General features: G+C 48.9%; 1 protein-coding gene across 1 annotated transcript; it reads right to left on the reverse strand.

Annotated features, from left to right (window-relative positions):
• Nucleotides 1–4367: 4367 nt before the first annotated feature.
• Nucleotides 4368–8753, reverse strand: DUSP6 (dual specificity phosphatase 6). Its single transcript, XM_026049752.1, has 3 exons — nucleotides 8190–8753; nucleotides 7216–7653; nucleotides 4368–5820 (listed from the first exon to the last, which is right to left on the reverse strand). The coding sequence occupies exons 1-3, from the start codon at nucleotides 8590–8592 to the stop codon at nucleotides 5513–5515; spliced, it is 1149 nt and encodes a 382-aa protein (XP_025905537.1). The 5' UTR covers nucleotides 8593–8753; the 3' UTR covers nucleotides 4368–5512.
• Between the last annotated feature and the right edge of the window lie 3453 nt (nucleotides 8754–12206).

Below are 12206 nucleotides of genomic sequence, written 5' to 3' on the forward strand. Positions count from 1 at the left end.
AGGAAGGAAGGAAGGAAGGAAGGAAGGAAGGAAGGAAGGAAGGAAGGAAGGAAGGAAGGAAGGAAGGAAGGAAGGAAGGAAGGAAGGAAGGAAGGGAGAGAGAGACATAAGGGAGAAATAAAAGACTCCCATAGTGTTCCAGAGCATGGCTTTAACAGAAAATTAAAGAAATGCATTAAAAATAAAAAAGAAAAACAGAGGGAAATATTGGAAAGATAGAAGACCTCAGCAGCAGGACTTTCCAAAACACTTGTGCCTCTGGCAAAATGAGCAAAGGGCTTCACTATGGTCTCCATGTTAAAGTAAACAGACCTCCCACATTGTATCATTTCATGTCGCTGGTATCTGCAGTGCTGGAACAGCCTACGGATGGGACAGTGCCAGCTTTTCTGTGAGCTTCCTGCATCCTGGGGATTGCAGCTGTGAAGTCGAGCAGTACGCACTTTCCATAGCATCTCTCAAATATAGTCTAGAATGCATCTCCTGTCATTAAGAAATATTTCCTAAACAGCCTCCATACCCCACTTTCCATCTGATAATCATCTCCTTGTGTTTGTGGTAAGTCAACATCCTTCATCTTTGCCTTATGAGGGAAAGCTATGGCAGCGAGCGCTCCAAAATTCCCTCAGCACTTGCAGATTCCTATAATAACAAACAACAGACAGCATCTAACAGAGCTTTTTCTTTTCCTTACAGAGACAAGTACTTCATCCGAAAGACAGCGGCAACTCCCATACCAGCTTTCTGTCTACTAAGTTACAGCATGAGCTTATCTCAAATAAGGGAAAGAGAAATGTGATACAGCACCACCCATTTCCAACTGTCAGTGGAGAAAAGACAGAGTCAGGATAGCCCAGTGTCACCACACGCCACCAGAAAACACCAGCAGGCAGCCTGTGTTTCCCTTTGGGCATGAAAGACTCAGCCCTCCTGCCCATGCCCACATCTCAGGGGCATCGCAGGAGTTACTCCTGTGTACTGCTGTGTGGGTTTGTGTACTCTGTACTGCTGTGAGATGGGGTTTGGCCCCAGTCTTGTGTTTCTGGGGAACAGGGTGACATTGAACATGCACATACACTCCTCTGTCTACGCTATATGTCCAAGACCTGGAGGGCACTGACCTAGGTTTAGGAATTTGTCCTACATGTTCACTTGAGCAAAGTTCTCAGTGACTTTTAGAGGTCTGTGAGGGTCCAAGCTGCAACAGAGTCTCAGTGTTCAAGGGCAGTTGTTTCTGCTAGAGCTCTGAGGACAGCAGAAGTCATCACTCTTCTCAGTTGAGACAGTTTTTTTGGATAAGCCTTTCAAGATGCTGAAGAAGCTGAAAAAATACCCTCCAAGTACCTGATCTTCTACTGTGAAATCCAGGAAGGGAAGAGAGGCTCAGAGTTAGGAGAGAGTGGAGCTAGTTCAGGCAACTCAAGCAAAGGAAGAAGACAGCAGTGGGGAAAAGAAAAAATTGTGAGGAAAATGAAAGGGAAAAAAAGAGAAGGTTGGGGTAAAGCCTGTAGAAGAACAGAAGATGAGGTAAAAAACAACACTAAAAGGTACAAGAGGGGGATGGGGAAAGAGGATATGGTGAACATGAAAAGAGAAAAGGGTGGCAGCACTGTGGTTTGAAAGGATGTGAAGAGGAAACTCAAGAAGAGGAAGCGGTGCAATGAGCTGCGCTTTGCTATTGCACAGGGCAAAGCCACACACCCGGGAACCAGGGGAAACCTTAGCCCTGCGGAGTACAGGAGACATTAGTGCCACGGGACACAACTTCACCCTGAGTGCTGCAGGCCCAGGTGGGTCATGCAGGAGTGCACAGATCCTGTGGGATTCATTCTTGGATGGGTACAGTTCTCCCTCCGAGGAGCCCCGGGGCACCCAAAGTAATTAACGCTCTCACACTTCCACATTGCAATATGAAGCAGATTGTGATTTTTAAGCAGCGGCAGGAGATCTTCTCCCCACTCCCGCTTCTCTTACATATATATATTTATTCTTCCCTTTGCAAATTGTTTTACCAGCTGTGGAACTGCAAAATCTGCCAAGCTATCCAGAAGCCAGAGACCTCTGCCCTGTCCCAGCAAGGACTGAGACGAAGCAGGAGGAAGTTTTGAAACAAGTGTTAAGGGGAACTACAGGAGCAGCGGATCTGGAATCAGGAAAGCTGCTGGAAACTACTTGTGCAGCACAACCATCGTCCTGCAGCTTGTCGGGGCAAAGCTACATAGGAGAAATTTGGGGGAGAAATACTGCCATTGAGAGCTCCCAGCTTTTTTCTCTGCATGTAATCTGTGATGAAGAGCCAGCATATAAACACATACAAATATCCTCAGCAAAAGCAGGGTTTCTAACAGCTTTTGGTTCACTTCCAGCTCTGGTTGGGGTTTGCCTGCAACTGCATTTGTTTGTCCTGGTTTGGGTTCAGCAAAGGTTTCTGTCTAACAACCCTAGTTCAAGGTCCCATGGGAGGAAAAGTCTTCTGCCTGGCTCTGCCATTGAGAGTGATGCTTTCTGCAAGAGCAAAAACAGCCTCTTTACTTGCCTGTCCTGTTAAAAAAAAAAAAAAAAAAGAAAAAAAAAGATGAATTGCAAAACTACCCATTTAGTGTTAGTCATTCAGCAAGGCAGGAAGGAAGCAGGAAGCCCTTGTGAGTATTAACTTTTCAAAGTGGTTTGCAAAAAAATAAAAAATCAAAACAACAAAAATGAAAGGCAAAAAGCAAAGGCCCTCCCCTCGGCTGCGTTGCGGCGCTGCAGGCTGCTCGCTTACCTTGCTGGCTCCCTCCTCACCGTTAGCATTTGCAATTCATCGTGCCGGAAACGCGTGCCTAGTGCGAGCAGCTGGGGCTGTGCGGGGCGAGCTGTTCATGTCCACGCTGCGCCTTGGAGCAGGGGAGCGGTGGGAAGGAGGGAGCCCAGCACTCGCCGCACGGCTGAGGCCCCGCGGCGCTCAACAGGTTCCGTCCACACTGTGACCCTGCCCGGCTTCCTGCTATTCACATGTGCGACTTCCCCTTTGCGGTAATGGCCAGTGGCAGCCAGCCAGAAAACGCTATTAATTTCAGAAGTGGCCTGACAGCAAACCCGCCACAGAGCGGGAGGAAGCGGCAGGGAGGCCATCTGGTGACTTCAGCAGAACGGCAGGGACACGGCGCTGCGGCTTCAGCAAGGAAAGCAGATTAATAATCCACAAAGAGGAAACCGGCTAAAATTATCCACGGGACATATTAAAAAAAAAAAAAAAAAAAGTCACTTGAGCTGCAGCTGGACAGGAAATTGCTAGAGCTGCTTGCAAATCTCTACTTTGAACAGAGCAGCACAGGGAATGCCAAGAGCGGAAACCGTTCAAAACTGGATTAGCACAAGCCAAGTTTAACTGCAACCCACTTCTACTTTCACAGTTTATGCACTCAATCTAGGCCACTACTGCATGAGACACTGACTTGCTTTTTTTTTTTTTTTTTTACTTTTTTTACTTTTTTTTCCCCTGTGTTTTGTTAGCTTTTCATTTCACGCGCTTGCAGTTGCTAAAATTACATGAAATGTTCCCTGACTGCCAGGAGTCCTGCAAAAATCCCAGCTGCCAGCCCAAGAGGGAGAATCAGCATCAATCCTTGCTTTACTGCACACAGCGTTTGGCACCACCCTACCTTGGGCCACTTCTCTTTAGGAAGGATGCTAGTGAGAATAAGTTACAGGAGGAAGTGTTGCAATCGCAGTAATCCCCCTCTTCCTTCTGCATTGACAGCACTACTGGAATGGTTAAAAAAAAAAAAAAAAAAAAAAAAAAAAGGAAAGGAAATGAGATTACTTCCAACACACAGACCACTTCCATCTTGCCTTCACCTGCTAAGGTGCAACATGTCTGAGCAATGACTCAAAATCATTTACTGCCTGCAAAGTGTTTACGGATCTGTGAAACGAGTTGCTGCTGGACAGGCGATCATGATGATACCAGTGCCTGTTGTCTCCAAGAAAGTGGTAAAAGCTTGTAAATGGGGCCAGGAAATAACAATTCCGGAGGTGATCCTGATATGCCAAGGTCAGGTGCACCCTTAGCGTAGCAGAGTGACAGTGGACTGCTTGATAATTAAACCAAAGGCCTTCAAAACAACTCTTTTCACTGAGGCAAGAATACAATATATGTGTGTTTATTCATTTGGGCATCAATGGACACCGAGAGGTGTGTATGGGTGATGGGAGGGGATTAAGATTTTATTGCCTTGAGCTGTATATAACCATTACCTATAAGCCTAACAGTGTATGTGCAATTAACACACTCACATACAGGAGAAAGAGGGAAATAAACCAGCCACGTTGTCAATAGCCAAAAATAGTTATTTATTAATAATTTAAGGTTTTACATTCTTATAATAAATTCCATCTTAAAACTTTTACACCATGAATCAGACTCTCCCTTATTGGCAACCGTGTGCAGGTTCACTGTGCGCACACACAGGTACAAATGCTCGCACATACTTCCAGTTTTATACAAAAAAAAAAGACACAAAATATTGCATTTGAGGTGAAGCTCCCTGAAGAATTTGTACAGAGGTAATGCACTGTTTAGCACATCTGAAAGTTTTAAAAAGTGATCAAAAAAATCTTTCTCATTCAAAGACAAATCTCCTCCCAGATGATCTATTTACAAAAGGTAAGGCAAAAATTAATTTAATTTAAAAATATATATATCATGTGAAACTACATCAGAAGTGTGAGAAAAAATCACCACAAGAAAAAAAAATGTATGGAAGAGACTGTACTTGCTCACAAAACATGATTTGCAAACTTCTCTCCGTTGTCATTTCTTCCCCATGGAAAGCTTGCTTCAGTTGAACAATAAAATTAAGCATGCTGCAAATATATTCTTTGCATTAAAAACAAAAACAAATAAGCAGATTTTATGAAGAGAATGAAAGTGTAGATGTCCCATGGATTGACTTCTTGAATACATGTGAATTAAAAAAAAAAAATGCAAATTGATTCAAGATTAAATATTTACATTGATCAAGTAGCATACTACTGAGCTCCTGGCAAACAAGTACTCCAGATACACTAAGCTGAAATCTCTTTCTTTGGCTCCTCTAAATTAAAACAGAACAAAAAAAACAAACAAACAAACAGAGTCTTCACTGAAGACAGAACCATATGTCACAGATCCAAAAGCAAAGGAGGAAGTAGTATGTAGTTCCAGTCACTAGAGAGCACGTGCTCAGGCTGTCCCGTCCTACCCGGACCCCTTTGGAAGTCCTCAGATCGGAGCCACTGCGGGAGCACTGCGTGCCAGGGGTGCTGTCCCCGGCTGGCTGCTCGCTACCTTCCTCCTTCCCAGGGATCTCACCACCTTCCCTCCCTTCACAAGAGCTGAGTTCGCTCCGTGTAACCTTTCCTAGCCTGCCTCGGCAGCTGCTTTTTGAGACCAGAGACCAGAAAAAGAGAAAGCTGCGTTTGCTTTGCCACTGCCAAAGAGGAACCACTGAGGAACGATGCCACGAGGGGCGAGGGAGGCGGCCGGAGCTCACGTGGACTGCAGCGAGTCCACCTGGAAGACGTTCTGGTTGGAAGGGGTGGTGAAGTAGAGCTGCTGGCTCGGCACCCGGTTGTCGCAGGGGCTGCTCAGCCCCAGAGTTCGCTCGAAGTCCAGCAGCTGGCCCATGAAGTTGAAGTTGGGCGAAATGTTGGATTTTTTCATCTTGACAATATCGTAGGCGTCGTTCATGGACAGATTGAGCTTCTGCATGAGGTAGGCCACCGTCACCGTGACCGAGCGGCTGATCCCTGCCAAGCAATGCACGAGGACCCCGCAGTTCTTCCCACGAGCTTCATCTGCACAGGGACAGAGAGGCACAAGAAAGGAACGTAAGACACTGGCTCAGCAATCGATCCCACCACAAAAACACATGTCAAATAAAAAGAAAGGGCAATTCTGATCTCAAAGGCTGACAGGGCAATGAAAGAGTTAACTTCACTGGCTTGAAACGAGGACAAGAGAAGTCTCCAGCCTCCTAAGCATTCATACCAGAGAGTCAAAGCTGAGAAAAAATAAGAACGGGAGAGGGGGAACAAGATGACACTGCGTGCCACTGTTTAAAAAGCCACTTTTAAAAGGCACTCTTCGGCTTGGAAATGTGCCTCAAATTCTTGCAGTCCCCTTGCCCCAGCATGGAAATCCTGCAATATGTCACTGAATGCCTTTTATACAGAGCAGCAGACTGCAAAGGTCTATTAAATTATTCTCCAACTGTTGTGCCGCTAACAATGGACGTATTCAGGCATTTTAAAAGAATGAGGGAAGTCACAGGGGACAGCCCATTAGGAGGAACAGGATGTCAACATTGGTTGAAAATGGGTTCCTTTGTAATAGGAAATGCATTACAATGCCTGGAGATTAGTTTCTTTGTGGCTTCCAGCCCACATTTCTTCCTGCTGGGCTCAGATTACCTACCCTGGCCACTATTACCGGTATCATTGAACCGGATTACAGCACAGCTTCCCAACAGATAACACGATGCCCACCCCGCCGCACCCCAATGGGGCCACTCCAGGCTCCACTAAAATGAATCTTTCCCCCCCAAAAAAAGTAAAACCTCTGAAGCCCAGGGGCCCATTTTCGAAGCTGACTGTTCAAGGGCTGCCTAACCGAGGCATCCAGCCCGAGAGCTAAATCGTTATTACCAAGAGATTTAATTAAAGCCCTCACTATACTCTTGCCAGGAATACCGTTATGAATAAGCTGCATTTAAACGCTAAACTTAGCTTCCTAGATCTTTTCGTTTTTATTATACTCACTCTTCAGTAACCTGAAGAGGAAGATTTTGCTTGTTTGCTTGTTTTATAACCGGTTTAAAAATATCCCCTGTCCTGCGCATTGCTCATTCCCCTTCTTCAGCACAAGCTGCTCTGGGAAGATTCCCACAGCGGCCCGACAGCCACCTAGGAGCTAAGGATCTAAGGACTTAAGGCAAGGATATGCGTCTGCACCCTGCAGCTGTCGGGCAAAATTCACGGGCTTTCATCAGTAACCCTGGGAATGGCCCGCCCGACTTAAGCCATCATCAAAAATAAACGATAAATTAATCAATCAACCAGAAAGCTGAACAGCCCCCAGAGACGGCAAGAAACGCTGCTACTGCTTCTCACCCGAAATTTCTTGAATCCTGCAAAAGAAACAGCATTCTGCAGCTTAGCAATGTAATTTGTTAGCAAGGAAGCAGATCTCACCTATGAAGGAGATGGCCTCAGGGAAGAACTGGGACAGGTTTTGGCTCCAGTGGTCCGAGATGGGGATCTGCTTGTACTTAAATTCGCCAGCGTTTTCGAAGAGATTAGGCAGGTTGGGGGTAACATTCAAGATGTATTTGATGCCGAACTCTTCCAAAACGTCCAGGTTAGTGGAGTCCTTGGCACAGCCTAAGTAGAGGTAGGGTAAAATCTCCACCGGGAAGGAAGGCTGGTTGTTGGACAGCGGGCTGCCATCCGAGTCGGTGGCACTATTGGGGTCTCTGTCAATGTCAGACTCGATGTCTGAAGATGAATCGGAGCTGATCCGGAGGCCCCCCAAGCCCAGCACCGGCAGGGGAGGGGAGCTGCTGCTACACGAGCTGTCTAGGTTAGTTTCACAGTGCACGGCGAACTCGGCCTGGAACTTGCTGAAACCACCTGGGGGGAAAGCAAGGCGGAAAAAAAATGCAACCTGATATAAAACGGCAGATTGACTTATTTCTCTGCTCCAGCTCCTAATGGGCATCCGCTTCCCACTCCCTGAGCCCCGGGTAAAAGAATAAACGTAAGTCACATTCACACGCAAGGCGGACTAAGGGAAAAGAAGGTTTAGCAAAATCGCCCTCTGTGACGAGGGGGGGGCTCCGTATGCTCAAGATTAAAGCTCAGTGCCGCTGCGCCCTGCCGGGGACCTCTGCAGAAATGTCAGGGCAATTCCCTCCTCCTCCCGCCGCCTCTCGCCGGGGTCTCTGTCCTGCACAGGCCGCCCCGACAGCTCCAGCCCTCGGGGTCTCTGCGCCCAAAGCAAGAACAGGGACACGGGACCCTCTTGCCCGGTTTTTCCTAGTGCCAGTGCGCAGCGCCCGGAGGAGGCTCCAGGCCGATCCCGGGGCTCCGCATCCCCCACCCAACGCACTGCGACCCCCGACAAACAGCGAGGCCTCCCAAACCCCTGTCCCGGCGGCCGCTCTCACCTTCCAGGTAAAACGCCTTGCAGCCCTCGTCCTTGAGGCGCTTGAGCAGCAGCCCCAGCACGGACTCGCCGCCCGTGTTCTCGTTCCAGTCGCGGCTGTGCTCGTCGTAGAGCACCACGGTGTCGGTGCCGCAGCGGCGGGCGAAGCGCTCGCGGTCCTCCTCGCTGCTCGCGACGAGCGAGCGCAGCGGCAGGTTGCCCTTCTGCAGGCGCCGCAGCATGATGCCGGGGATGGCCACGTTGATGGCCGACTCGATGTGCGACGACTCGTACAACTCCTGCGGCCGGCAGTCCATCAGCAGCAGCCGCTCGTTGCCCATCTCCAGCTGCTCGTTCAGCCACGCCACGGATTTACTAATCGCCATCTCCGACGCGAAAGGGACGGGTCTGAACGTATCTAGCATGAGGAAGGACGGCGGGAGCGGAGCGAGCCCTGGGAGCGCCCCTCTCTTTCCCTCGCTCCTTCACAGGGACATGCGGCGAGCGGCTGCGCCTCCAACTCTGCACAACTTATCTCCCTCCGCCCCAGGGAAATGAATCACGCAGCCCCCCCGCACCGCCTCCCCCGCGCCGGGCGGCGCGGTGGAGTCACGGGGAGGCAAGAGCGCGCGTGTGCGCGCGGGTGTGCGCGTGCACGCGTGTGTGTGTGTGCGCGCAGCGCACGCAGCGCGCTCCTCTGTTTTCTCAATGAATCCCTGAATGAACCTGCCTAATCGCCTCTGCAGCCCGAGCCCTGCGGCTTTTCCTTGTTTTTTTCTTTTTTTTTCCCCTCCACCCTGAGTGAATGAAATCCAATTAACGGGCCCAGCTCGGCGGCAGCGCCGGTCCCTATCCCTGTCCCTGTCCCTGTCCCTGTCCCCGCACGGCGCCCCGCGCGCCCGGCGCCTCCTCAATGGCCACGGCGGCGGCGGCGCCTCAATGGGTACATGCGGCGGCGCAGCCAATGGGCGCGCGCGGAAGGGGCCGTTGCCGCGGCGACGGGCCGGCTGGAACAGGCCGCGCCGATGAATTGTTAATGAGTTTGTCATTCACAAAAACGGAAAGGAATTTCCGCTCCGGATGAGCCGCGCGCAGCGAGCGGCAGCCGCGGCGCGGCGGGGGGGCAGGTGAGGCTCCCCCTCCCCCCGCGGGCTCCGTCTGTGTCGCGGAACAAAAGGCACCTTCTCTCCTTCCATATTGGCCTCCTGAATCCCAGAGACCGCGGGGAGACCCTATTACCCCCCCCCCCTTCCCGCCCGCTCAGTCTCTTGTGCTGCTCTGAGTCTGGTTTTTTTTCTTTTTTTTTTATTACATCTTTTTTTTCATTACAGATTTTTTTTTTTCATGAGGGCACTGAGGGATTTTTATTTTTTTTTCTTCTTTTTTTTTTTTTTTTTTTTTTTGAAGGAGAGCGGGCAGCCCTTTTGTCCTCAGCTGATCTTTAACGCGGCTGAAGGGTAAACCCCGAGCTAATCTCTCCCTTCCTACGCCACCCGGCTTTATGAGGCAGCGGAAACGCCGCGGAGGATCCGGCGCCCCGCTACGAGCCCGACGGCGGGAGCGCTTAGGAAGCCCCTTGCAGAGCCTTGGCGGGCAGGGAGGCAGCGACCCGCCGCAGCGGGGGCCGCTAAACCCCCCCTGTGGCCCCGAGTAAATGTTTGTTGTTTGTTGTGCGAGTGCCGGCGCCGGGGCGCCCTGCGGGCCCGCGCACCCCCCGCTTCTCCTGCCGTCCCTGCGCGGGGTGAGCGGGCAGCGCGGACGAAGGCGGCCCGGGCCCGGGGCAGCGCCGGCCCCGCGCGGCCGCCCGCGCCCGACGGCGCCGAGGGCGGCGCTGCCCGCGGGGCCGGGGCGGGACGGCGCGGGGCTCCCGCAGCGCCGCGCTTCCTGCGCAGGAAACGTGCGCGGTTTTAATTAAAGTTGGGATAGCAGTCCCAGCCGTTTCAAGAAGCAAAAACCCCAGATGGCAGCGACAACGCGTTCCCGGCAAAGATTTTTCACGGGCTCTCTCTTTGCTCCCAGTTTTGAAGGTTTCAGAGTGGGGCACGTTGCATAAACCCTGTCCTTAGATGGGGAGGGGGATTTGGCCTAGTTGATGGGAGATGCTCTGGACACACGTGCACACACTGTGCAGCATGCCCCATATCTCAGCAGCCCTTGGCCACCCCAGTCCTGCCCTCTCGGAGGGTCCCCACGTTGTTCTTACCAGGTGCTTCCCTTGTTTTTCCCAGCTGGGCAATCAGGGGCTGCTGTTTAAATGTTTATAGCTGTGACAGATCAAAGCAGATTTTTCATTTTTTTTTTCTGTTTTGTTTTCTGCAATATTTAGGACTCACACAAGTCATGGCTCCTGCAGTATGGCAGACTTCAGGGCTATGGCACTGCTGCTTTGCACTGTGGCAGTAGGACAGCTGGCACCATCCTAATAAGCCGAATAATCAGATCATAATTTGCCATACTTCCTCCCCCCACCTTTAATTTAAAGTTGAGTTTATTCTCCACCCTTCTTCCCAAGTAGATCAGACCAACTCCTGCTCACATTTCATAAAATTAGGTAATTCAGCCCTAAGCCGTGCTTAACCATGGATTTCAGGCCACAAGAAGGAAGCTCTGGAAATGGAAATTCTGTACCGTCTGAACAATTGAAATGGAAATTCTCAAGTAGTTTTAATTGCTGTCATCTTATAAAGTGCTATATAATACAATGCTTGTAACCATCTTGAACATTTCTGATTACTCATTTATGTTAATAATCAGCTGTATTTTCTCTGTTAATTTTCATCCCAACAGTAGCCTCAGAAAAAACCTCAAATGATCAATTCTCACTTACAGGGTTGCCTTTTTTTCTCTTCCCTCCCTCTCTCCCACCCCAAAATGGGTCAGATAAAAAAAAAAAAAAAGAGAGAAAATGGACTCATATTAAACCATTGCAAATATGACCTAAAAGAGACAGGCACAAATTCAGTGTAACGTTCTGACAAGTCCCAGCAAGCTTGAAAGTGATAAATACAACTCGTTCCCTGTAAGTCATGTAATTGTTAGCTAACATGACTCTTCAAGGTAATGCTGTACTTTGCTTATATTTTTAGAATGAAGATGCACAGAAGAACTCCAGTGCATTACAGAGTATGGATGAGAAGAAAACAGAACAAGCCCCAAATTGTTTGCATCAAATACTTCCATGTTCATATAAGGTATATTCATCTTTCCGATGACTAAAATATTTTAAGAAGAAAATACGTTCTGGTTATCATTTTCAGGGCAGTTTAAGTGACGCTTTATGGCAGTAGTTTAAAATAAAATCTTAGTCATCATTATTTTAACTGAAAATTACATATTATGCAAGCAGTTTTTCAAACCTATGGCAATACCTACCTAATAATAATGTAATTATAAATCATGATAATATTTAAAGAGGTTTTGTCTACAGATCTCAAAACATACATCAAGGGTAAATAAGTATTAGTGTTGTCAGATATGATTGAAATGTTAAGAGCATTGAGATTAAATATATATGAAAGCAGTAAAAAGTTAGATGAAGCATTCTCAAGAGAGCTGTATTTCCCAAGGGGAAATGGTGCAGGGATTTGTTGTGATGACGGCTGATGACAGCTCATTGCATGGCAGGAGTCAGGGGGTGGCGTTTGCAGCGTTTTGAGCCAGACAGAAAATCTTGAACTGTGCCAGAGTTAAACAAGTGCCATACAAGTACCCTTTGAACTTGTTCCAGGAGCTCCTTTACCGCACACCAGCTGAAGATCACCACAGGAGAACAAGATCTCCACAGGAGAATGAAAGCCTGTGTGGTAAGTTATTATCTTTGTGTTCACTTGTGTGTATGTGCTCATTTTCCTTTCCTAATCTGAGCCACACTGGACCCATCAGTGGCTGAGGACATGCAGGAGTGGACTTGATTGCAACACCTTTGAATGCTTTAATCACGGCTGCATCTGCAGGCAAGCCTCACCAGTAGGTCACAGCCTCAAGGCTCAGATTTTTTTATAGTTACAGATAGCAAGAAGAGCCTGTTGCTCCTAACCAC

This window comes from Nothoprocta perdicaria, unplaced genomic scaffold (genome assembly GCF_003342845.1).
Source record: "Nothoprocta perdicaria isolate Ctin4 unplaced genomic scaffold, notPer1 scaffold_61, whole genome shotgun sequence".
NCBI lineage: Eukaryota > Metazoa > Chordata > Aves > Tinamiformes > Tinamidae > Nothoprocta > Nothoprocta perdicaria.